The 27,281-nt window shown below is 38.0% G+C and overlaps 1 protein-coding gene and 1 pseudogene across 1 annotated transcript; one reads left to right on the top strand and one right to left on the bottom strand.

Moving 5' to 3' along the window:
* Positions 1 to 7,122: 7,122 nt before the first annotated feature.
* LOC126079595 (olfactory receptor 5AL1-like) lies at positions 7,123 to 8,064 on the top strand. Its single transcript, XM_049890690.1, has one exon. It carries the CDS (start codon positions 7,123 to 7,125, stop codon positions 8,062 to 8,064), a length of 942 nt encoding a protein of 313 aa, XP_049746647.1.
* Positions 8,065 to 13,639: 5,575 nt separating this feature from the next.
* LOC126080736 (olfactory receptor 1038-like) lies at positions 13,640 to 26,607 on the bottom strand (annotated as a pseudogene).
* Positions 26,608 to 27,281: the final 674 nt, after the last annotated feature.

Raw genomic sequence — 27,281 nt, 5'->3', positions numbered from 1 at the left:
TGAGAATGAATTCAGTGACTTAAGTGAATATTAACAGCAGACATTTATGCCAGTGGATTTTGCTGCATTTGAAGAATAAAAACGGCAACTCTAATGGCCCCTGACAGTGTTGAGGGAAGATAATCATTATTGTCTTATCAGCCTTGAATTATGTCACCAGAGAGGCCAAAAGTGCACCTTGGGTTTCCCTGCTATTCTTGCCCAGGGAAGGGGGTGTCTTTCTTTTACTTTCAGAAGAGTCTTCCTAAAAGTTATTTTTCTTTTTAATTTTAGAAAATAAGGAACAATCTTGATTAAAATAAATTAAATATTTTCTAATTTAAACCTCTTGCATCAACCACAGCTAGTATTTCAGTATTTTTGCCACCATTATCTTTTCCATGCCCATATAAATATGATGGGAGTCCCTGGGTGGTGCAGACGGTTACGTTAATTTACTTGGCTGATAAACGTAAGGTTGAAGATTCGAATCCATCAAGAGATGCCTCAGAAGAAAGATCGAATGAGACATTGCTCAATAAACTGTTGAAGACCCTATGGAGGTCTAGAACTGCCCCATAGGGTTTCCAAGGAGAGGCTGGTGGATTAGAACTGCCGATCTTTAGGTTAGCGGCTGAACTCTTAACCACTGCACCACCAGGGATCCAAATGCTCACTAGCACATATATTTATGGATTCACCATAGGAGTTGTACAGGCAGTGGGTACATTCTACATGTCTTTCTGTGACTTTAATGTGGTCAGCCAGTTCTACTGTGGTGATGTTCTCTTGGTTGCTCTAGCTTGTTCACATACACATGTCAAAGAGCTGTTAATTATTGCTGGATTCAATGTGTATTGCTCTCTTATCATTGTTCTCATATCCTTTGTCTTCATTCTCTTTGCCTTCCTGAGGACCCATTCTGCTGAAGGAAGACAGAAAGTCTTCTCTACCTGTGCTTCTCACCTATTTTCTATTACTATGTACAATGGAACCTTAAGGCCTATGTACCTATAGCCCAAGTCAAGCCATTCACTGGGTAATGACAAATTTGCCTTAGTGTTCTATGCAGTGGTGATTCCCATGCTAAATCCATTAATCTACAGTTGGAGGAATCAGAAGATAAAAAAATGCCCTGAAAGGAATTACTGAAAAAATGTATTCTAATGATCAATAGTGAGATTTGTTGTCAAATTCTGGATACAGAGTTAGGAGCTTTTTGAGTCATGGCTTATATAAAGGTACAACTTTGATAAGCGTGGGAACACTTGTCCACTTGAGCTCAGTTTCCTAATGTTTAGTTCCTTGAAAACAGGTATTTTTCTTGTCCTTTGTTTTATCCTTTTGGGTTTACAAGTAATAGGCATTTCATAAATGTCTGTTTAGTTGTTGAATTCGAAAATATAAAAAAAGAAAACCAATTATCAGCCCTCTTTGATCATAGATGTTTCAACAATAGAGATGAAAAATACAATATCTTGAAATAATGAATTTATCTTATTTCACTGTGATTGGCCATCCACTTCATGTTAACATTAATTTATGTGCAGTCATGTGAAACTTTTACTGTGGAAAAACGTATTTCTTCTGAAGCAATATTCTGTAGATTAGCTTACCAATGAAAATGGGTGTTTTAAGTGATCGGAGCCTTGGTGGCATAGTGGTTAAGTGCTATGGCTATTAACCAAAAGGTTAGCAGTACGAATCCAAAGTTAACCAAAAGTAAGACAGCACACAATACTGGGGAAGCCAGCGCAACTTGTACAAGGCAAGGTCACGAAAGCTCCATAGACACATCCAAACTCCCCGAGGGAATGAATTGCTGGGCTGAAGGCTGTGGGTACCATGGTCTCGGGGAACATCTAGCTTAATTGACATAACATAGTTTATAAAGAAAATATTCTATATTCTACTTTGGTGAGTAGAGTCTAGGGTCTTAAAAGTATGTGAGCGGTCACCTAGGATACTCCACTGGTCTCACCCGTTCGGGAGCAAGGAAGAATGAAGAAAGCTAAAGATACAAGGGAAAGATTAGTCCAAAGAACTAATAGATCACATCAACCAAGGCCTCCACCAGACTGAGACCAGGACAAATAGATGGTGCCCAGCTTCCACCACCAAATGCTCTGACATGGATCATGATAGAGGGTCCCAGACATAGTTGGAAAAAATGTAGAAAAAAAAACTCTAACTCAAAAAGAAAGACCAGACTTGCCAGCCTGACACAGACTGGAGAAATCCTGAGAGCATGGTCCCCGGACACCCTTTCAGCTCATTAATGTTGTCACTCATGAGCTTCACCCTTCTGCCAAAGATCGGACAGGCCCATAAAACAAAATGAGACTAAAGGGGCACACCAGTCCAAGGGCAAGGACTAGAAGGCAGTAGGGAACAGGAAAGCTGGTAACAGGGAACCCAAGGTTGAGAAGGGAAAGTGTTGACATGTCATGGGCTTGTTAACCTACGTTATAAAACAATATGGGTACTAACTGTTTAATGAGAAACTGGTTTGTTCATCTAAAGTACAAGAAAAAAAGAAAAAGTTAACCAAAAGGTCAGCTGTTCTACTCTTTTATAGGGTCTCTGTGACTCAGAATTGACTCCATGGCAATTAGATTAAGCCATTGGAAGATTTTATTCCCTGGGACACTGCAGTTAAAAAAAAAAGGAAGACAAATTCATATACAAAATATTAATTGATTCTGTATGCTGATGGATTCCTTGTGATTCATAGACAGTGGGAAATAGCCCTGGAAAGTTGGCTAAAGTATTGGTAATATCAGAACATGACATTCTGGGAAAGAGACAGGAAGGTGATTTCCATCTACAAGGCAGGTTCCCTAATCCTGCACAAGGTTGTAAACCTCCTCTGCTGTACCTGCTCTTTAACCTGTTGTGTCCAGTCAAATCAGACTCATAGTGACCCTATAGGACAGAGAAGACCTGCCCCATAGAGTGGGCAGCTAAATGTTCTACCCACTGGGACTATTCTACCTAAGTGGAGATGGGATGAGACACCAGTTTATTTCTAACTAGTCCTGATATAATGTAACATCCATTTGTGGATTAGGCCCAAATACTAAGCCCATCAGTTGGTTTTAGGGAATCCCTAACCCATGCAGCCATGGCATGGATTGACAGATAAAACTTTGTGCAACAAACAACACTTGAGAGATAGTTGATATAAACATCTGGACTACCTGTCATATAATATTTTCACAGAATCCTGGAAATAGACTTTGTGGTTTTGATAGAGGGAAAGAAGTTTAAAACATCTTCCCCAAACAATCAAGGAACAGATTCTCAGGCCCAAGTTTCCTTGAAATTCTCTCACATTTCTGTGTAAAAACTACAATTAGTGTAATCTTTACAGATTAATTAGGAATAAAAAAAGAAAACACAAAAATATATAGTGACTTCTGTAAAATTTACCTTCAAGATATTTTTGTTGTGGTTGTTAAATCCATGATACCAAAAAAGAAATATCAAATTTGTTGCCATCAATTCCAACTCATAGTGACCCTTGTAGGACAGAGCAGAGCTGCCCTTGAGGGTTCCCAAGTCTGTAATCTTTATAGAAGAAGAATGCCACATCTTTTTTGCATGGAGTGGCTGGTAGGTTTGAACAGTAGACCTTAAGGTTTGCAGTCGAGCACTTAATCACTGTGTCACACAAAATGGTATTATTAAGAACCAGAAGAATAATGTTTCTTGCACAAAATATTCACATTAAATACTATTGATTTTGTGTGTGTGTGTCTGCTTCTGTATACAAAAAAGGCATTGATTATGATTTTTCTATCTATTCCTTTTTCTGTTTATTATTCTATACACATATGTACATGTGAGATGGAACCAACGGAGTTCATTAGAAGGTTTGATTTTTATACCTTTAAATGTTTTCCAGCAAAGCGTAGGAAATATAGTAAGTTCTTTTTAACTTATTATTCTCTGCTACCAGAACTTTCAAGCAGATCTAAATACACCGGTGGCAAAAAAGAAAATCATGCCAATTGTCAATTGCAACAGATTCAGTTTCTCACCTAGTGCTGGGTTTTTGGCACAATCCAAATCATTACTTAGTGGTGGGTTAATATATCTTTATCTAATTCATACCAGTACCACTTATTGAAATTAATAAATTTAATAAGATAATATTAAAGTATTAAAAAAAAAAAAGTACAACTAAACATTTTCCGTGTTGGTTTCCCAAATGTTAGAATGATTTTTGTTAAGTAATTCTGCTTTATTAGACTTGGGCTCAGCAAGGTGATCTGCCTTTCAGGTATTTGTGCCTTGACTGTGAGGTAAATTGGATCCCAACAGATTAACCTTAAGGTAATTTGTTATGCTTGTGAGATGTCATTACGTTGTTTTTCATAAATTTTAAAGAATGATGTAATACAAGGAAAAGGCTCTAGAGGGACTACAAACCATACAAAATGTACTGACAATACTTAAGTACTGGTAAGTATTGTTGGCATTCCCAGAATTGGCTTCAAGATTGATTGAATTATTTTTGGTTTTGTTGTAGGTTACTCAAAAACAGCAAAGCAGTGGGAAAAAAAATATTGAAGGTAATTGAGGCAGTAAAAAGGGTTTGAAGTAGCACAAACTTTGGATATGTTTATTTAGTTATTCTACAAGTACATTTGGAGTGTCTACTAATTGCTGAGTCTTGCTGGGTATTGGAGACAAAAGTGGGGAAAATATAGAACCATCTGGATTTACCAAGAATTTGAAATTTAGAATAGGTTACAGACAAATTAACTGGTTGGGTGAATTGTTCAGAGCAGCACTTGAGAGATAATAAAAGACGACGTATACTGTAAAAAAAAATTTTTTTTTTTTTTAGGAAGTGAAATTTCAAATGGGATTGGAAGGAGAACTTGAAAGAAAGTTGCCAACCACAGGGGTGAGGGTAAAGAAGGGAGTATTCTGACAAAGCTATGTACAAAATATGTGGTCACATCTGAGAAACTGAGGCAACATGGCCGAGGTATGAAGATTACATGAGGAATGTCACAAGAGATGAGACTAGACTGCAAAGCAAGGCTTGTTTATCAAGGGTTGATTTAGCTACCTTAAGGACTTTGAACTTTATCCTAAGGTGGGTTGGAGAACAGGTTAGATTTGCAAGTAGGAAGAAACCTCAGGCTACCATATGTACAGAAAAAACCCACTGCCATGGAGCCGATTCCAACTCATAGCGACCCTATGTACAGAGAGGGTTATAAAATTGGAGGCCAGGATAAATGAGAGCAGTATTTAGGCTTTTCCTCCAAAAATGGTGTGATTAAAGTCTAAAGAAAAGAATACATAATATACAGGATATTAGAAGCAGACGCATCGGAAAAAATTGATTAAATACAAGTGTTCAATAAATATTTTTTGGTTGGGGAAAGAAGGTTCATGAAGTTTTTCTTGGTTTCTCACCAAAATAAATGGCTGGGAGATGGCACCATTCCCTGAGGTAGAAAATATATGCTGTAAGTCATATGAGTGGGTGGGGTCATTTTTGAATCTCTGGTTTTTCTTTTGACCTTGTTAAATTTAGGTGTCTTTGAAATATCTAATTAACGTTTTCTGGAAAATTGTTGAATATATATACCTGGAGCTTAGAGAAAAATCTGGCCAAAATATTTAGATTTGTGCATCATCAGTATATACATGACAAATGTCCTCATATCATGAATGAAAGCTCGCAAAAAGAATGCTCAAAAATGAATTGAGTTGGCTTAGGGTAGAGCTCTAAAGTAAGAGTGTGGTTGGAGTAGAGAATAATGAAAGACAGCCATCAAGGGAGAGTATAAATGAACAAAAAGTTGGAAAAACCAAGAGACTCAGGTGACTTGAAAATTTAAAATTTTTTTTTTTTTTTTTTTTTAGGATAGGGAAACGTCAGCAGTGTCCAATCTACAGAGAAAACAAATATGAAATCTTCATTGTGTTGGAAATAAGGAGAGGGCTGGTGTGCTTGAAATTAATTTCAAGGCAATGCTGAGAAAAAAACATGCCAATAATACAATAGGTCGAGATATGATGTGAGAGAGGAGGTAAGTTGTTGAAGACTTACCTAAGGTGTTCAGTAATGAAGGGGGTAAAGAGAAGAGCAGAGGTAGAGGGGTAACTTAGGTAAAGGTAAAGGCATAGAAAACTAAAACTAAAATCTCTGCATCAGTTTGTGTGTCCCATAATAAAGATGATAGTTACATTATCAGTCTATCCCAGAACACAGTGGCGTCGGGCTGATTCTGAGTCATAGCGACTGTATAGGACAGAGTTGAACTGCCCCATTGAGTTTCCAAGGAGCGCCTGGCAGATTCGAACTGCCAACCCTTTGGTTAACAGCCACTATGCCGCCAGGGTTTCCTTATCAATCTATAGGCTTGATATAAAGATAATGTAAGAAAAAATAGAAAGGCAAATCACTTTGTGCTCATTAAAAGAGACCTCATTTTAATTAGCTAGAAGCCAGCTTGCATTTCTACAAACTCATCTTAGGATGTTTTTCTTTTCCTGCTTTATATTTGGCTCTTGGAAGATAAATAATAAATGTGCTTTCTGAATCACTTAATGCATCTTTAACCTTGTTATGGTATTTTTGTTCTCTAATTCCAAATACTACACAATTGAAGAAAAAACTAAAAATTACACAGAAAAAAATAAAAATCATCCTGCATTTATGCTCTAGAGATGAACAGTATTCAAAATTTTCTCTATGACTTTTTATATTAACTACTCTGGGGTCAGTTTTTGGAATTTATTTCCGTTTAGTTATTTTTTTTGAAAGAATTTAGTATATATTTATTTAAGGTATTCCAATAACTTCAAAAAATATTTTGACATGTGTGTTCAAAAATCTCTCAATATTTATATTCTCTTATTAAAAATAGCTATGGCATAAATTTTTCAATTATATAAAATTTTAAATAAATTGCTATCTTTCTACTTGTAGAATTCCCCTCATAATTTCACGTTTTTGAATTTCTACCTAAAATAGATACTTCATTATAAAATGTGGAACTAGGATGAAGATTTTCCTGGTAGGTCAGAACCAACTTCTAACATCTGCTTGATCTTTGCCAACAGACTCAAGAATGCTCAGAACTGTGCTCTGGAGGGGTTTATTGTAATTTTTCCATGGCCAAAGGCAACCTTTCAGCCCTGACTGAGTTCATCCTCTTGGGACTCACAGATAACCCAGACCTTCAAACCATTCTCTTTAGTGTCTTCCTAGTGATCTACTTAGTTAGTTTCATAGATAATCTAGGTTTGATTGTGCTAATCCAAATCAGTCCTCAGCTTCACACACCCATGTATTTTTTTCTCAAACACCTGGCCCTTGTTGATTTTTCTCTTACTTCAACGGTCACCCCAAACACTTTAGTGAATTTTTTGTGTGAAGTTAAAAGTATAACATTTTATGCATGTGCCACCCAGGTATGTTGTTTTATCACATTTGTAGTTTGTGAACTCTACTTGCTTTCCATCATGGCATATGATCGGTATGTTGCCATCTGCAACCCTTTACTCTATGTCGTTCTCATGCCTAGGAAACTCTGTACTCAACTGGTTGCTAGCACATATGTTTATGGTTTTATTGTGGGTCTTGTACAGACAGTGGTGACATTCCATTTGTCTTTTTGTGACTCCAATATGGTCAACCACTTCTACTGTGATGATGTTTCTTTGATTGCTTTGGCCTGCTCTGACACCCAAGTCAAGGAGCTGATGTTGTTAATCACTGCTGGGTTTAATGCTCTTTGCTCTCTACTGATTGTGTCAATTTCTTATGGTTTCATTGTCTTAGCCATCCTTAGGATCCACTCTGTTGAAGGAAGACAGAAAGCCTTTTCCACCTGCGTGTCCCACCTGATTTCCATCACAACATTTTATGGAACCTTTATTTTTATGTACCTCCAGCCCAAGTCAAGCCATTTTCTGAACAGAGATAAATTTGCTTCAGTGTTTTATGTGGTGGTGATTCCCATGCTAAACCCACTGATCTACAGCTTGAGAAACCAGGAGGTAAAAAATGCACTGAAGAGAATTATAGAAAAGTTGTGTTTGGCTATAAGGTAAATGAAAAGTCATATGACAGGTATCAGGAAATTTAGAGTTAAGTCTTGTCAAGTGTCACAGTGCTGGTAAATGACAAAGCCAAATCCCTTATTTCAAGTGCTCAAAACTACTTTTGGGGGTATAGCTCTATAGACCCAAGGTGAGTCACATCCACTGTTTATTCCCAATGACTTCCACATGAAATGTATTTTGTAAATTTTGTTTGGGTTGTTGAAAGAAGAGAGAAAGAGAAAGGGAGAGAGTGAGGGAGACAGAGAGAGAGAAATCCATTTTGGCCATGATATTCTTCATCAATAAAGTATCATGAAATACTAATTTTATCTTAAATTCACGTGATATTGAAAAATTTGGTATATAGTAAAATAGGTCAACATCTCGTATTTTATATTGGAAACCTGCTGCATAGATAATCTGGAAAACATGCTGTCATGGATTGAACTGTGTCCCCTCAAAAATATGTGTCAACTTCGTTAGACCATGATTCCCCATATTATGTGGTTGACCTCCATTTTGTGATTGTAATTTTATATTTAAGAGGATTAAGGTGGAATTATAACACCATCCTAACCCAGGTCCTGTGCTTGAGCCGATGTAAAAGGCAGTTTCCCTAGGGTGTAGTCTGCACCATCTTTTTTTTTTTATCTTAAAAGAAATAAAAGGAAAGGAAAACAAGCAGAGAGTTGGGAACCTCATACCACCCAGAAAGCAGCACCAGGAGCAGAGCACATCCTTTGGACCTGAGGTTTCTGTGCTGAGATGCTCCCAGACCAAGGGAAGACTGATGACATGGACCTTCTTCCAGAGCCAACAAAGAAAGAAAGACTTCCCCTGGAACTGACACCCTGAATTAGAACTTTTGGCCTACCTTACTGTGAGGAAATAAATCTGGTGGTGTAGTGGTTAAGTGCTAGGGCTGCTTAGCAAAAGGTTGGCAGTTTGAATCCACCAGGCCCTCCTTGGAAACCCTATGGGGCAGCTCTACTTCGTCCTTATAGGGTTGCAATGAGTCGGAATCTACTCGACGGCAAAGGGTTTGGTTTGTCTTTTTATTTGTCAAAGCCGGCATTTGTGGTATTTCTGTTATAGCAGCTCTAGACAACTAAGATACGTGCCAAAGTTTAATAATAGGAGTTTTGGGTTGGAACACTGTGGATAATTATCCTGAAGCACTCTACTTTCTCTGCATTTCACTGGGAAGGATAATGCTATCAGAGTTACCATGACATCAAACATTTAGTGGTGCCAAATCTGTATCAGTTTAGATCATTGGAGCCACTTCATACCACTATAATTCACTGCCTGTTATATATGAATATGTGGTTAGGCCTATTGTATATAAGTGTATGTGGGTAGGAACTGAGATTCTTCATTTAGTTTGGCTAACCATTTTAGCTTTTCCAATTAATGTGATAAGAGAGTCAGTTCACATTTCTGTATTTCAACTGCCTCATCTGCAGAAGGCAGTAAGAGTTTCTTTTTCTCAGACTGACTGTAAGTAGAACGGTACCTTAGAGTTTCCAGGAAGCAGCTGGTAGATTCAAACTGCAGACCTTTTGTGCTCTTCACTACTGTGCAACTGTCATGGACTGAGTTATGTCCCCCCCGAAATGTGTATCAACTTGGTTAGGCCATGATTCCTAGCATTGTATGGCTGTCCTCCATTTTGTGATTGTAAATTTTATGTTGAGAGGATTAGGGTAGGATTATAACACCACCCTCACTCAGGTCAGCTCCCTGATCCAAGGTAAGGGAGTTCCCCTGGGGTGTGGCCTTCACCAACTTTTATCTCTCAAGAGATAAAAGGAAAGGGAAGCAGGCAGAGAGTTGGGGACCTCGTACCACCAAGAAAGCAGCACCAGGAGCAGAGTGTGTCCTTTGGACACAGGGTCCCTGCACCTGAGCAGCTCCTTGACCAGGGGAAGATTGAGGACAAGGACCTTTCTCCAGAGCCTTCAAAGAGAGAAAGACTTCCCCTGGAGCTGACATCCTGAATTTGGACTTGTAACCTACTAGACTGTAGAAAATAAATTTCTATTTGTTAAAGCCATCCACTTGTGGTATTTCTGTTATGGCAGCACTAGATGACTAAGAAAGCCACTAAGGCTCTGATTGTGAGGATTAGACCAGGTTATAAATATGAAGGGCTTTGCACAGTTCTTAGCACATAGCAAGCAATCATAAATGTTGACTATTACATTTAATTATTAACATTATAATTGCATTAATGATTCCTTTGATTTGGTCTTAGAAAATGGAGTAACCTTTTTGTAAATAATTGCCAGAATGATGTACTTCATTTTAAAAATCCTCAAAATAGTACTATAAAAGCCAAAGAGTTATTTTGTTGTGATCTCTTAAAGGAATGCAATGCTTTTAAATTTATTTTTATGTGAGTTGGTGAACATATTGTCAATTGAGAGCAGTTCCCTCATACTTTCTACTCAATGTTATTAATTATATACATCATTTTCTAAAAAAAATCATTATTAATTATAAATTATTAATATACTCAGATACAAACATTTAAAATAAAATTAGAACAAACATCTTTTTGTTGTTTCAGGTGCTTAGTGCAGTGCTTTAAATTAACTTTCTCAGTTAATGTTCATAATACCCAGCTGTGAGAGTTATTATTCTCATTCTATCAAGAGAACAGTCAAAGTAGTTTATGTAATTTACTAATATTCACATAGCTATTATCTGGAAGAACCAAGATTTGAATTTAGTTTTTTTCAAACCAGAAAGTTCAATTTTTAATTACTTTCCTATACTTGAAAGTACAATTGTAGAAGGTTGGAATTTTTCTTTTTTTAAAATTGAATGCTGATTCACAGAACATATATTTCTATAAAAATTTTTTTGTAAGTTTGAAAATGCTCAAAAAGGTATGTGAGCCTGAATCTGGTACAGAATCTAGACCTTTCCCCCATGTAGCTTATATATTCAAAAAATAAATAAATAAAGGGGAAGGTCACCACACATAGGGGCAGAGAACTTCTGCCTTTATCATCCTTTTCTCTATCAGTGACGTTAACTTCAAATGTGTCTGGGAATCTCCCACTTATTTCCACAGCCAGATTCTTAGTTGTTCCTATAACGTATAACCAAATTCCACCTTGACACTTTGATGTCACTGGGTCCCGCTGCTCAACTGTCTTTGTTTAGAACTTAAGAAAAGGACCCTAAACAACTCTGAGGTACAATTTTCTTAACTATGAATTGTGTCCTTAGGAGAAATAATCTCAAATGGATCTCAACCTGTGTGAGCAGTAATCTAGTAAAATGCCAACTTCCTATGCTTAGTAATGGACCACATTGAATGCCAAGAGGAAGGAATCAATATATATGCATAGTATATATGTTATCACCAGTAGTTTTAACTCATCCAATGGCTTTTCAGGAAAAAGACCTGGAGTCTTCTCCCATAAAAACTAAGATTACAGGCAACAAAATCCTGTGGGGCTGTTCTACTCTGACACAGGGTCTCTATGAGTTGGAATCGACTTGAAGGTACCTGACAACAACAGCAACACTAGTTATTCATTGTCTATAATATTGAATATACCATGGAATTGCCAAAAGAACAAACAAATCTGTCTTAGAAGAAGTACAGCCAGAATGCTCCTTAGAGGCAAGGATGGTGAGACTGCGTCTTACAAACTTTGGACATGTTGTCAGGAGGGTTCAGGCCATGAAGAAGGACACCATGCTTGGCAGAGTACAGGGTCAGTGGAAAAGAGGAAGACCCTCAACAAGGTGGATCAACACAGTGGTTGCAACAATGAGCTCAAGCATAGCAACGATTGTAAGGATGGCTCAGGACCGGGCAGTGTTTCATTCCTTTGTGCAAAGGGTCACTACGAGTCGGAACCGACTCGACGGCACCTAACAACAACAACAACAATAATCCAATATTACTTTGATGGGATAAAAAATCTGTAGAAAGAATATGGGTTTCCCTAAACTAATTCTTAAATAAGAAATATATTTGAAGGAATATGAAGGCATTACAAACTAGTCTACAAAAAAAGGTGTAAATGAAACTCCATGAGAATAGTTACATTCTAAAAGTACTCTCAAAAAATTATCTTAAAATAATTTTATAATTATATTAGAGCATACTTTTAAGGAATTTTAACTTCATGCATTTTTAAATTATACATTTTTTGATAAACAGGTTAAAGACCACTTAATTTATCTATCCTGTTAATCCTATTTTTCACATATTGAGTTTGAGTATGTATTAGCTGTGTAACATTAGATAACTTCTTTACTTTGTCCATATTTACTTTCACATTTATAAAATTGTAAATAATAATTGTATATACTTCTTAGTATTAATAAGAGGATTAAATGAATTGATAAATACTACCCACTTAGAATGGAGCCAAATAATGGCAAGCATTGAATGAATGTCAGAATGTTATTATTATTATTACAAATAGTACAAAAATTTTAAAACTTGGTGATGCTCTTTTACACAAATATGATATTTAAGAATCTTATGTTGTATGGGGAGGAATCTGTTCCATTTAGAACAAGGCAGTCTTTATTCAACCAGCAGATAAGGGTTGAAAACCAGCTAAGGCTAAAAAAAAATCTAATACAAAGTCTAAAACTTTTAACATCAATATCCAAAAACTATCACTTTGACTTTTATTCATATTATACTACTAATCCATTGTCAATACAAAATAATAATACTTTCATTTACAAGAAAATTTCATCGTGATATGGTTAATGAAGCAGGCAATATTGATAATAAAGTTATTTATTTAAGTCTCTCTTAGTTTTCATCCATTTTGCTAAGGTATTTACATAGATTTCTATCTAATTTTTTACACCCGGACATGAGTTGAAATCAACTGCAGACTCCACAGGAAGAGATTATATCTCACCAAACTCTTAGGCTTGTTTGATTAGAATTAGTAGGACTGCTTGATTAAATACCTGGCAGGTAGTAGAATTCCACCAGGTTGTGTCCCTCTTAGTTAAACACTGATAAATGTTTGAGAGTTCAATGAGCTCATCTTTTATAACATGTAACAAACATTTATATATCTAACATTCATGTAAAGGACACTTACATAGCACTTTTTATCATGGATTTTGTTCTAAGCAACTCATAGATTAGCCTATTTAATCCTTAAAAGAAACAAATGAGTCGAGCCTTATTATTTCCAAAACTGGGTACAGAGGAAAGTGCGGTTTAAGTCAGTTCTCCAATAATACACAGCCAATAAGGAAAGGAAATGGCAGTCAGACTCGGTCAGCCTTATTCCTGAGCACAGAGGTCTTACAAAAACATGCTGCTCCCTTTGTTTTGGATACACTTGTGTGTTTTTCTGTTCATGTTTGTGTTTGTATTTGACCACAATTTCACTAGCCTATAAAGGTGTTGGTGGCTGGAACAGGAATCTAAAGTATACTGACTATCCAAGTGTGACCCTGACAGCTACGGATAATGACAACGTGTTGAAATAACAGTCAAATTTTCAGTCAGTTGGAAAAGAATTATAAGAAATAAAACCAAGAGATTCCTTTCCCTACTTTTATGTAACAAAGATTTTTATTATTATTTTCTTAATTGCAACATCTTTAAAGTCTCATAGCCTTTATCTAAGACTTACTTCAAGGCTTCTTTTACCTCCTCGTTCCTTAGACTATAGATGAGAGGTTTGACGCAGGGATCACCACAGTGTAAAAGACAGAAGCCATTTTGTCTGTGTCCACGGTGTGATTTGATTTAGGCTGTAGGTACAAAAAGACTAATGTGCCACAGAAAATAGTGACAGCCACTATATGACAGCTACAGGTGGAGATGGCCTTGCATCACCCCGAGTGGAACAAATCCTTATGATGGAGATAATGATGAAGGTGTAGGAGAACAGTACAATTGAAGAGTAAGGGGTCATATAAAGCCAGTGAAAGCAAAGGTCAGAATTTCCTTCATATGTGTGTCTGAACAGGACAGAGCTAAGAGAGGAACGTCTTTGTAATAGAAACCTCAGTTTTATTGGGACCACTGTAAGTTAGACAGAAGGCGATAATGGCATGGAAAAGGGCAACTAGAAAGCTATATATATAAAATGGAACAGCAATTAACTGAATGCAGACTCTTTTTGACATCATTATTGAATAATCCAGAGGACTAGAGATGTAGCTATCAGAAGCCATAGACACTCAAAGGACTCACTCAGAGATCATGCATGTAAGAAGGCAGCCCAGTTGTGCTTCACAAACATGGAAAAGAATAGTGTTGTGTTCAACAACAAAGTTCACCATCATCTTTGGGGTAATGGCAGAAGAATAAAAAAGTACTACAGATTTCCGGCCAACATGGCGCTAAAGAAAGAACCACCATGCCGTCCCTCCACAGAAATGACTTGAAAAACTAAGTGAAACAGAGACAAGCATCAATCCTGGAACCTGAAGTGTCAAATGAAGAGAATAAGAACTCAGCCAAGCACTGCATGGAATAAGAAACTGACACAGAACGGAGAGCAAGGAGAGATACGTGCAGAGGTACCCTGTCTGCTAATGAAGCTTGGGTTCCCCAGCCTGGACTCCTGTCGGAGATCAGCGGACAGGGAGCACAGGAAAGCAACTTCACAGAGCTCTCAGCAGGAGACAGAGCACCAGGTAACTAGTGATACAGACTTTTCCACCCCCCATCCTCTTCCCTGCTGTTCCTTTACACTTCCCAGGTGACAGCAGTGGCTTGGCCAGCCAGGAAGTACAGCACAGGTGCCACTTGGATTCACCCCACCCACATCGACATCAGCCGACAAAGAGTATGAGAAAGCAGTTTCACAATATTCCCAGCAGAAGACAGAGCACCTGGTAGCCAGTGATATATGCTTTCCTAATCCCCACCCTTCCTCCTTCTGAGTTGGCCTACTCTACTTCCTGCCAGCCACAGTTTCTTTGACAGGAAGCAACCGCTTAGGCCCTGGGCTGCTAGGAGTCACCCCGCCCACACTGGCCAGTTCCCTGAGTGCCATTTGTCTGTTGCTAGAGTTGCTTTTATCCATTTCTTTTGGTTTCTTCAGTGCCTTCGAGCACCTCCCACTCGTTTCTCTCAAACACATGGTGCCATGTGCCATCTTTGCTTCTTCTTGAAAGGCTGTGAAGTTCTGCTCAACTGGGAAACCACTCTCCCAGGCCCCGGCCCACAACACGAAGCTGGTGGGTTCCCTGGGGCTTTGTTTTGTTTTGCTTAGTTCTTTTTTGTTTGTTTTCTTTTTCTTTTCAAGGCTTGGGAGCCTCCTCTAGCTAGGCCGCACTGCATGGCTTAGGAGCCCCTTTCCCAGTTAATACAGCTGTGTCAGCGGGATCCCTGGGGGCATTTCTTTTTTCTTTTTCATTTTCTCTTTTTTCCTTTCTGTCTTTCTTCATTTCTCAGTTCTCCACTCTCTATATTTACCTTCTATCCCTGTCTCCTGAATACCTGGAACTCTGTGGCATCTATCCGCCTCTAGCCAGGCTATATGGCTCAGCCTGGGAGATGCTCTCCCAATCTTCACAGCTGCAGCAGTGGGACACCTGGGGGCTTTTCTTTCTTTTTTTATTCCAAATTTTTACCCAGTTATTTTTTCCCATTTTTTTTTCTTTTTGTTTTTCTCCATTTCTTTGTTTCTCATCTCTCCACTCCAATGGCAAGTTCCTTTAACACAGTTTTTTTTTTTTTTTCTGTTTTCTGGCTCATATTTCCCCTCTCTCCTCTTCCCCATAACCATACAGGCTTCACACATCACAACCTCCCCCCTCCATCCTGCCTACCTGCACCGCGTGCTGAATATCACACCTGCAAGCAGCAGAGGCATGGTCTACTGGAACCTGCCCACACTGATTCCTGGCCTGACCTGTTGGCCTGGGTACATGCCGCAAACAACCCAGCCCAGTTCCTTCCCTTCAGCTGGACCTGACCTGTTGCACCATAGCTTAGCAAATGGCTCAGCTCATTGGACAAGGAGGTGAAAAGTGCTGTGACCACAGATGAGCAAACATCAAAGAACGCACAGCTTACCTGCTAAGACATAACCAAGTAAACCAAAAGGCAGGGTGAAACAAACAGATCTACAATCAATAAATGAATAAAATACTACTGAATGTTCTAAAAAAAAAAGAATTTTTTTTTTTTAGGCAGCAGAAAATATCAAAACATTAAAAAAAAAAAAAAAAAAAAAGGCCAGGATGGTTCTAGTGGGCATCCAAAATAAAACACTGGTTGACTTTCCAGGAAAAGAAAAGGCCCTAGAACTACCTGATGGGGAATTCAAATCTCTAATATTCAGAGTTATGCAAAAGTTGAAGCAAAAAGCAGCTAAAAATGAGGAAAAAAATAGAAAAATTCATGGAAAACACAGAGGAAAAAATGAAGAATTTGGGGAAATAATACAGGGAAAAAATCAAAATAAATTCACAAGCAGAAATCATACAAAAACAATAATTAGAAATCCAAAAGATAAAGAACAAGATTTCAGAAATGGACAGGGTCATAGAAAGGCTGAGAAGCAGGTTTGAAATGATGGAAAACAGAATCAGAAAATTGAAGACAAACAACTGGATACAACTCAGTTTCAGGAAAAATCAGAACAAAAAATGAAGAAAAATAAGGAAACCCTGAGAATTATGTGGGATACAATCAAAAGCAAAAATTTGAGAGCAATCAGAGTTCCAGAACAGGAGGATAAACAGAAAGCGCAGAGAGGATCATTGAATAACTGCTGATAGAAAACTTCCCTAATATCATGAAAGATCAAAAGTTGACCATCCGAAAAGCTCAACAAACACCATATGGAATAAACCCCAAAGAAAATCACCAAGGCATGTCATAATCACACTTGCTAAAACCAAAGACAAAGAAAGACTCCTGAGTACAGATCAAAAAAGTAAAAAAACAAAAAGTCACATACAGCGGAAAAGCAATAAGACTAAACTCTGCTTATTAGGCAGAAATCATGCAGGCAAGAAGGCAATGGAGTAACATATATAAAACCTTGAAAGAAAGAAAAAAAAAATTGACAACCAAGAATAATATGTCCTACAAGACATTCTTTCAAATATAGTGGTGAAATTGGGGGATTTCCAGATAAACGGAAAATGGAATATATAAAAACCAAACCAAACTTACAAGAACTATTAAAGGGAGTCCTTCAGTCTGAGAGCGAACAGCATCAGACCACAGCCTGAATCTAAAACACAAGATTGTACCAGACAGATACCAACCTAGGAAATGAACTCTCAAGGAGTATCCAAAACCAAAAGAATTGGAACAAGGAACCAGAGAAGTTAAACTGTAAATGACCACAATGTCAGAACAATAAAAGAGGGAATAAACAGTGTAGGTACAGAACTTTCTTATGGAGAGGAAGGCAAGATGATACCAAGTAATAATAGACTGCTTCAAACCTAGGAAGATAAGGGTAAATTTCAAGGTAACCACAAAGGAAGTTAACAACTCTGTTCATCAAAATAAAGAAGAAAAACATAAAGTCTCAATAAAAACAAAGAAATCCACAAACAAAAGGAATTCAGCACAGGAGAGTAAGAGGAACAAAGAAAATGTCAGCACCAAAAAATAAAAAGCACTACAAAATGACAGCAGTAAACTCACACCTATCAATAATTACACTGAATGTAAATGGCCTAAATGTACCCTTAAAGAGACAAAGAGTGACAGAAAGGATAAAAAAGAAACAAGATCCATCAATATGCTGTCTACAAGAGGCACACCTTACAAACAAGGACATAAATTTATTAAAAATCAAAGGATGGAAAAAAAAATCAAGCAAATAACTACCAAAAAAGAGCAGGAATGGCAAAGCAAATCTTAGATAAAATAGGCTTAAAAAAAAAAAAAAAAAGATAAAGAAGGACACTATATAACCATGAAAAGGAAGATTCATCATGAAGACTTAACCATAATAAACATTTATAGACCCCATGACAGGGCTCCAAAATACATAAAACAAACTCTAACAGCACTAAAAAGAGAAATTGACAGTTCCACGATAATAGTAGGAGACTTCAACACAACACTCTAGGTAAAGGACCAAACATTTAGAAAGAAACTCAACAAAGGTACAGAAGAGCAAAGGAGCACAATCAGCCAACTTGACCTCATAGACATATGTGGAACACCCCACCCAACAGAAGCAAAGTACACATTCTTTTCCACAGTACATGGAATGTTCTTCATAATAGACCTCATCTTAGGCCACAGAGCAACCCTCGACAAAATCCAAAATACTGAGATAATACAAAGTACCTTCTCTGACCAAAAAGCCATCAAAGTAGAAATTAACAACAGGAAGACCAAAGGAAAAAAAAATCAACTACTTGGAAACTGAATAATGCCTTGCTTGAAAGCTACTGGGTAATAGAAGAAATCAGAGATGGAATCAAATTATTCCTAGGATCAAACAAGAATGAAAACACATCATAATAAAACCTTTGGGTCATAGCAAAGGCTGTGTTCAGAGGTCAGTTTATAGAAATACATGCACACATCAAGGAACAAAATCAAAACATTAACTACGAAACTTGAACAAATGGAAAGATAACAGCAAAGGAACCCCACAGCCACCAAAAGAAGGAAATAATAAAGATCCGAGCAGAAATAAATGAAATAGAGAATAAAAAAATAATAGAAGGAATCAATAAAGCCAAAAGTTGGTTCTCTGAGCGGTTCAACCAAATCAACAAACCACTGGCCAAGCTGACAAAAGAAAAGTAGGAAAGGATGTAAATAACATAAATAAGAAATGAAATGGGGGACGTTAAAACAGACAGAATTGGAATAAAAAGGATCCTAACAGAGTATTATGAAAAACTATACTTCAACAAATTTGAAAACCTAGAGAAAATAGACAAATTTCTAGAAACCCACTACCTAACCAAACTAATACAAAATGAAGTTGAAAATCTGAACAGAACCATAACAGATAAGAGACTTAAAAAGGTAAAAAAAAAAACAACAAAAAAAAAACTCCCACCAAAAAAGTCCTGGCCCAGATGTATTCACTGGAGAATTTTAGCAAACATTCAGAGAAAAGCTTAAACCAATACTACTCAAACTATTTCAGAACATAGAAAAGGAAGAGATACTTCCAAATTTATTCTATGAGCCAGCATAACCCTGATACCAAAACCAGGCAAAGACGCCACAAAAAAAAAAAAAAAAAAAAAAAAATTACAGAATATAGATGGAAAAATTCTCAACAAAATTCTAGGCAATAGAATTCAGCATCATATCAAAAAAATAATATACCACCACCAAGTAGAATTCATACCAGGTATGCAAAGATGGTTCAACATTAGAAAATCATTCAACATAATCTACCACATAAATAAAAGGAAAGAAAAGAATCACATGATCATCTCAATTGACTCAGAAAATGCACTGGACAAAGTTCAACATCCATTCCTGAAAAAAAACTCTCAATACAGTAGGTATAGAAGGGACCTTTCTCAACTTAGTAAAGGGCATCTATGCAAGACCAAGGGTCAACATCATTTTTGATGGTGAGAGGTTGAAAACATTCGCCCTGAGAACAGGAACCAGACAGGAGGCCCTTTATCACCACTCCTATTTAACATTCTGCTGGAAGTTCTAGCTATAGCAGTAAGGCAAGAAATAGAAACAAAGGGCATCCAAATTGGTAATGAAGAAGTTAAGCTGTCCCTATATGCGGATGATATGGTACTGTACATAGAAAACCCAAAAGACTCCATGGGAAAACTACTGGAACTAATACAAAGATTCAGCAGACTAGCAGGATACAAGATAAACATACAAAAATCAGTTGGATTCCTATACACTAATAAAGAGAACGATGAAAAGGAAATCACAAAAACAATATCATTTATAATAGCCCCTAAAAAAAATAAAATACTTAGCAATAAGTCTAACCAGTAATGTAAAGGACCTATACAAAGAATAGTACAAAACACTACTGCAAGAAACCAAAAGAGATCTACATAAATGGAAAAACATACCATGCTCATGGATAAGTAGACTCAACATTCCGAAAATGACAATTCTACACAACTCAGTTTACAAATACAACACAATCCTGATCCAAATACCAACAACATTCTTTAGAGAGATGGAAAAACTTATCACTAACTTTATATGGAAAGGAAACAAGCCCCAGGTAGAAAAGCCTATTGAAGAAGAAGAAAAAAGTAGGAGGACTCCCATTACTGATCCTCAGAACCTACTATACAGCTACGGTATTCAAAACAACCTGGTACTGGTATGACTACAGATACACTGACCAGTGGAACAGAATTGAGAACCCAGATCTATGGTCACCTGCTCTTCGACAAGGGCCCAAAGTCCATCAAACTGGGAAAAGACAGCCTTTTTAACAAATGGTATTAGCAAAACTGAATGTCCATCTGCAAAAAAATGAAACAAGACTTATATCTCACACCATACGTCTTGGATTGGATTATGTCCCCCCAAAATGTGTATATTAAATTGGTTAGGCCATGACTCCCAGTATTCTGTGGTTGTCTTCTATTTTGTGATTGTAATTTTATGTTAAAGAGGAGGAAGCAGAGTTGCTATCTTAGTGGGCCTGGAAGGTGGAGCTGAAGCCCAGGGCCAAGGGGCCTCCACTCAGAATCTAGACAGTGTGGCCAATACCTGGAATCTGGAGGGCAGGGTTATCCTGTAAATTGTTTCAGAGAACAGAGAATTATTTTGAAAGCTTTGAGGGCTAACATAATATGTCCTGCTGATTTGCTTGGTGCCTGCTATGCCTTTTCCTCCCAGTTTCTTCCATTTATAATGGAAATGTCTAGCTTGTGCCTGTTCTGCCATTGTTCCTGGAAGCAGATAACTTGTATTCTAGATTTCACAGATGAAGAGGAATTTTTGGATTTTGGACTTGGAGTTTAGGCTTTTGCTATGATCTGATGGGGTGGATGTGTTTTGCATGTTGCAAGGATGTCATTTTTGGGGGATCAAAGGTGGAGTGTCATGGATTAAGTCATGTTCCCCCAAAAATGTGTGTATTAACGTGGTTAGGCCATGATTCCTGGTATTCTGTGATTGTCTTGCATTTTGTGATTGTAATTTTATAAGGTGGGATTGTAACACTGCCCTTACCCAAGTCACCTCCCTGATCCAAGGTAAAGGGAGTTTCCCTGGGGTGTGGCCTGCACCACCTTTTATCTTAAAAGAGATAAAAGAAAGGGAAGCAAGGAGAGAGTTGGGGACCTCATACCACCAAGAAAATAGGATGAGGAGCAGAGCACGCCCTTTGGACATGGGGTCCCTGCCCCTGAGAAGTTCCTTGACCAGGGGAAGATTGAGGACAAGGATCTTCCTCCAGAGCCAACAGAGAGAGAAAGCCTTCCCCTGAAGCCGACACCCTGAATTTGGACTTGTAGCCTACTAGACTGTGAGAAAATAATTTTCTCTTTGTTAAAGCCATCCACTTGTGGTATTTCTGTACGGCAGCACAAGATCACTAAGAAGCCATACGAAAAAAACTAATTCAAAATGGATCAAAGACCTAAATATAAAGCCAAAAACTATGAAGTTCATAGAAGAAAAAATAGGATCAATGCTAGAGGCCCTAATACATGGCATTAACAGGATACAAACCACAACCAACAACACACAAACTCCAGAAGATAAGCTTTTAGATACCTGGCATCTTCTAAAAACTAAACACTTACACTCATCAAAAGACTTCACCAAACGAGTAAAAAGGAAACTTACAGACTGGGAAAAATTTTTTGACTATTACAAATCAGACAAAGGTCTAATCTGTAAAATCTACAAAAAATTCAACACCTGTGGGAAAAAAGGCAAATAATTCAATTAAAAAATGGGGAAAGGAAATGAACAGAGAATTCACTAAAGAAAACATTCAAGTGGCCAACAGACACGTGAAGAATTGTTTGGGATCACTAGCCATTAGAGAAATGCAAATCAAAACCACAATGAGATACCATCTCACCCAGGTATTACTGGCAGGAATCAAAAAAAACCAGGAAATAACAAATGTTAGAGAGGCTTCATGGAGATCGGATCTCTCATGCACTGCTGGTGGGAATGCAAAATGATAAAAACAGTTTGGAAAATGACATGTGCTTCCTTAGAAAGCTAGAAATAGACATACCACATGAACCAGCAAGCCCACTCCTAGGAATATGTTGTTGTTATTGTTGTTAGGTGCCATCGAGTCAGTTCCAACTCATAGCGACCCTAGCACAACAGAACAAAACACTGCCCGGTCCTGCGCCATCCTTACAATCGTTGTTATGCTTGAGCTCATTGTTGAAGCCACTGTGTCAATCCACCTCGTTGAAGGTCTTCCTCTTTTCCGCTGACCCTGTACTCTGCCAAGCATGATGTCCTTCTCCAGGAACTGATCCCTTCTAACAACATGTCCAAAGTATGTAAGACAGAGCCTTTCCATCCTTGCTTCCAAGGACCACTCTGCTCGCACTTCTTCCAAGATGGATATGTCCATTCTTTTGGCAGTCCATGGTATATTCAATATTCTTCGCCAACACCACGATTCAAAGGCATCAATTCTTCTTCCTTCTTCTTTATTCATTGTCCAGCTTTCCCATGCTTATGATGCGAATGAAAATACCATGGCTTGGGTCAGGCGCACCTTAGTCTTCAAGGTGACATATTTGCTCTTCAACACTTTGAAGAGGTCCTTTGCAGCAGATTTACCCAATGCAATGCATCTTTTAATTTCTCGACTGCTGCTTCCATGGCTGTTGATTGTGGTTCCAAATAAAATGAAATCCTTGACAACTTCAATCTTCTCTCCGTTTATCATGATGTTGCTCATTGGTCCAGTTGTGAGGATTTTTGTTTTCTTTATGTTGAGGTGCAATCCATATGAAGGCTGTGGTCTTTGATCTTCATTAGTAAGTGCTTCAAGTCCTCTTCACTTTCAGCAAGCAAGGTTGTGTCAGCTGCATAACACAGGTTGTTAATGAGTACTCCTCCAATCCTGATGCCCCATTCTTCTTCATATAGTCCAGCTTCTCTTATTATTTGCTCAGCATACAGATTGAATAGGTATGGTGAAAGAATACAACCCTGACGCACACCTTTCCTGACTTTAAACCAATCAGTATCCCCTTGTTCTGTCCAAAGAACTGCCACTTGACCTATGTAAATGTTCCTCATGAGCACAAATAAGTGTTCTGGAATTCCCATTCTTGCAAATGTTGTCCATAATTTGTTATGATCCACACAGTCGAACGCCTTTGCATAGTCAGTAAAACACAGGTAAACATCCTTCTGGTATTCTCTGCTTTTGGCCTGGATCCATCTGACATCAGCAATGATATCCCTGGTTCCACATCCTCTTCTAAAAGTGGCCTGAATTTCTGGCAGTTCCCAGTTGATATACTGCTCCAGCCATTTTTGAATGATCTTCAGCAAAATTTTGCTTGGGTGTGATATTCATGATATTGTTCTATAATTTCCACATTCGGTTGGATCACCTTTCTTGGGAATAGGCATAAATATGAATCTCTTCTAGTCAGTTGGCCAGTAAGCTGTCTTCCCTATTTCTTGGCATAGACGAGTGAGCACCTCCAGCTCTGCATCTGTTTGTTGAAACATCTCAATTGATATTCCATCAATTCCTGGAGCCTTGTTTTTAGCCAATGCCTTCAGAGCAGCTTGGACTTCTTCCTTCAGTACCATTGGTTCCTGATCATATGCCACCTCTTGAAATGGTTGAACATCGACTAATTCTTTTTGGTATACTGACTCTGTGTATTCCTTCCATCTCCTTTTGATGCTTCCTGCATCGTTTAATATTTTCCCCACAGAATCCTTCACTACTGCAAACGAAGGCTTGAATTTTTTCTTCAGTTCTTTCAGCTTGAGAAACACTGAACGTGTTCTTCCCTTCTGGTTTTCCATCTCCAGCTCTTTGCACATGTCATTATAATATTTAACTTTATCTTCTCGAGAGGCCCTTTGAAATCTTCTGTTCAGTTCTTTTACTTCATCAATTCTTCCTTTTGCTTTAGCTGCTCGAAGTTCAGGAGCAATTTTCAGAGTCTCCTCTGACATCCATGTTGGTCTTTTCTTTCTTTCCTGCCTTTTCAATGACCTCTTGCTTTCTTCATGTATGATGCCCTTGATGTCATTCCACAACTTATCTGGTCTTTGTTCACTACTGTTCAATGTGTCAAATCTATTCTTGAGATGGTCTCTAAATTCAGGTGGGATATACTCAAGGTCATATTTTGACCGTCGTGGATTTGGTCTGATTTTCTTCAGTTTCAGCTTGAACTTGCATATGAGCAATTGATGGTCTGTTCCAGAGTCGGCCCCTGGCCTTGTTCTGACTGATAATATTGAGATTTTCCATCATCTCTTTCCACAGATGTAGTCAATTTGATTTCTGTGTGTTCCGTCTGGCGAGGTCAGTGTGTATATTCACTATTTATGTTGGTGAAAGAAGGTATTTGCAATGAAGAAGTCGTTGGTCTTGCAAAATTTTGTCATTTGATCTCTTGCATTGTTTCTATCACCAAGGCCATATTTTCCAACTACTGATCTTTCTTCTTTGTTCCCAACTTTCGCATTCCAATCACCAGTAATTATCAATGCATCTTGACTGCATGTTCAATCAATTTCACACCGTAGCAGCTGATAAAAGTCTTCTGTTTCTTCAACTTTGGCCTTAGTGGTTGGTGCACAAATTTGAATAATAGTCATATTAACTGGCCTTCCTTGTAGGCGTTATGGATATTATCCTATCACTGACACCGTTGTACTTCAGGATGGATCTTGAAATGTTCTTTGTAATGATGAATGCAACTCCATTCCCCTTCAAAATTGTCATTCCCAGCATAGTAGACTATATGATTGTTCAATTCAAAACGGCCAATAACAGTCCATTTCAGCTCACTAATGCCTATGATATCGATGTTTATGCCTTCCATTTCATTTTTGACGATTTTCAATTTTCCTAGATTCATACTTCATATGTTCCAGGTTCCTATTATTAATGGAAGTTTGCAGCTGTTTCTTCACAATATGAGTCATGCCACATCAGTAAGTGAAGGTCTTGAAAGCTTTACTCTATCCATGTCATTAAGGTTGACTCTACTTTGAGGAGAAATATGAGTCAGCACACAAATAGACATACGCACATCCATGTTTATTGCAGCATTGGTCACAGGACCAAAAAGATGGAAACAACCTAGATGCCCATCAACAGAGAAAAGGAAAAATAAACTGTGGTATATACCCACAATGGAGTATTACACATAGATAAAGAACAACAATGAATCTGTGAAGCATCTCATAACATGAATGAATCTGGAGGGCATTATGCTGAGTGAAATAAATCAGTCATAAAAGGACAAATATTGTGTGAGACCATTATGGTAAAAACACATGAAAAGGTTTACATACAAAAAGAAACAATCTTTGATGGTCGAGGGAGGGGAGGGGAAAAGTAGGGATGGAAATACACTAAATAGACAATAGATAAGTGGTAAATTGGTAAGGGGTAAGGCACTACACAATACTGGGAAAGCCAGCACACCTTTTACAAGGCAAGGTCATGGAAGCTCCATAGACACAGTCAAGCTCCCTGAGGGACTGAATTATTGGGCTGAGGGCTATAGGGACCATGGTCTTGGGGAATATCTAGCTCAATTAGCATAACATAGTTTATAAAGGAAATGTTTTACATTCTACTTCTGTGAGTGAGGACTGGGGTCTAAAAGCCTGTGAGCGGCCATCTAGGGTACTCCACCGTTCTTACCCCCTCAGGGGCAAGGAAGAAGAAAACTAAAGATGGGAAAGATTAGTCCAAAGGACTAATGGACCGCACCTACCATGACCTCCACCTGATGGTGCTTAGCTATCACCTCTGACTACTCTGACATGGATTACAATAGAGGGTCCTGGATAGAGCTGGAGAAAAAGGTAGAACAAAATTCTAACTCAGACTGAAAGACCAGACTTGCTGGTCTGACAGATACTGTGAAACCCTGTGAATAAGGCCCCCGGACACATTTTCAGCTCAGTAATGAAGCCACTCCTGAGGTTCATCCTTCAGTCAGATTGGGCAAGCCTATAAAACAAAATGAGAGTAAAGGGGCACACCAGCCCAGCGGCAAAGACTAAAAGATAGGAGAGGACAAGAAAGCTGGCAATTGGGAACCCAAGGTTGAGTACAGACAGTGTTGACATGTTGTGGGGTTGTTACCCAATGTCATAAAACAATATGTGTACTAACTGTTTAATGAGAAAATAGTTTGCTCTGTAAACCAACATCTAAAGTATAATTAAAAACAAACAAAAAGAAAAAGGTCCTCAAAGGCCAGGTGGCTGAGGAAATAGTACATAGGTGTGTGGAGTCCAGTGTCAATCCTGATTAAGGTAATCAATCCAATGTTCCCCAGAATTGTGACCGGATAGATGACTAGAAGTATTACAAAATATCCGGCCTGGAGCTCTGGTTGGTCTGTAATGCGTTTAAGAATGAATTCAGTGACATAAGTGTTATTAACAGTAGCCATTTATTCCAGTGGATGTTACTGCAGCTGAAGAATAAAAATGGCCACTCTCAGGGCACCTGACAGTGTTGACAGAAGATGATCACTGATGTCTTGTTAGCCTTAAATTACATCATCTGATGGGCAAAAAGTGCACCTTGGCTTTTACCTGCCATTCTTGCCTCAGGGAAGGGTGTCTTACTTTAAGAATAGTCTTCTTAAAAGTTATTTTTCTATCTAATTTAAAAAAGTGTGTAATGATTTTGCTTATATCAAATTAAATCTTATCTAAATTAAAACACTTGAGACAACCACACCTAATATTTCGGTATTTTTGCTGCCACTATCTTTTCTTTGCACATATAAGCACAATGAGAGTCCCTTGGTAATACAGACGGTTAATGTGCTCAGCTGACAAGCATAAGGTTGGAGGCTTGAGTCCACCCAGAGCTGCCTCAGAAGAAAGCCTAAGTGACCTACAGCTCAAAAATTATCCATTGAAGACCCTCTGAAGATCTGCTCTGAAATACACGGGGTTACTATGATTCACAATCTACTGGATGGCAACTGGCTTTTTCACTCACATAAGGTATTTAAAAATACTCAGTTTTTTATCATAAAGTCTTTTCTTTCAATCTCAACCATGATGTTATCATTTGAACACTAATTGAGGGTAATTATAAGGCTTCCATATAATG

The sequence above is a fragment of the Elephas maximus genome, chromosome 7 (genome assembly GCF_024166365.1).
Source record: "Elephas maximus indicus isolate mEleMax1 chromosome 7, mEleMax1 primary haplotype, whole genome shotgun sequence".
In the NCBI taxonomy this organism is placed as follows: domain Eukaryota; kingdom Metazoa; phylum Chordata; class Mammalia; order Proboscidea; family Elephantidae; genus Elephas; species Elephas maximus.
This window is presented reverse-complemented; position numbering and strand designations above follow the sequence as displayed.

Coding starts and splice junctions, on each gene's coding strand:
- LOC126079595 (XM_049890690.1), top strand. CDS start 7,123: ATGGCCAAAGGCAACCTTTCAGCCCTGACTGAGTTCATCCTCTTGGGA.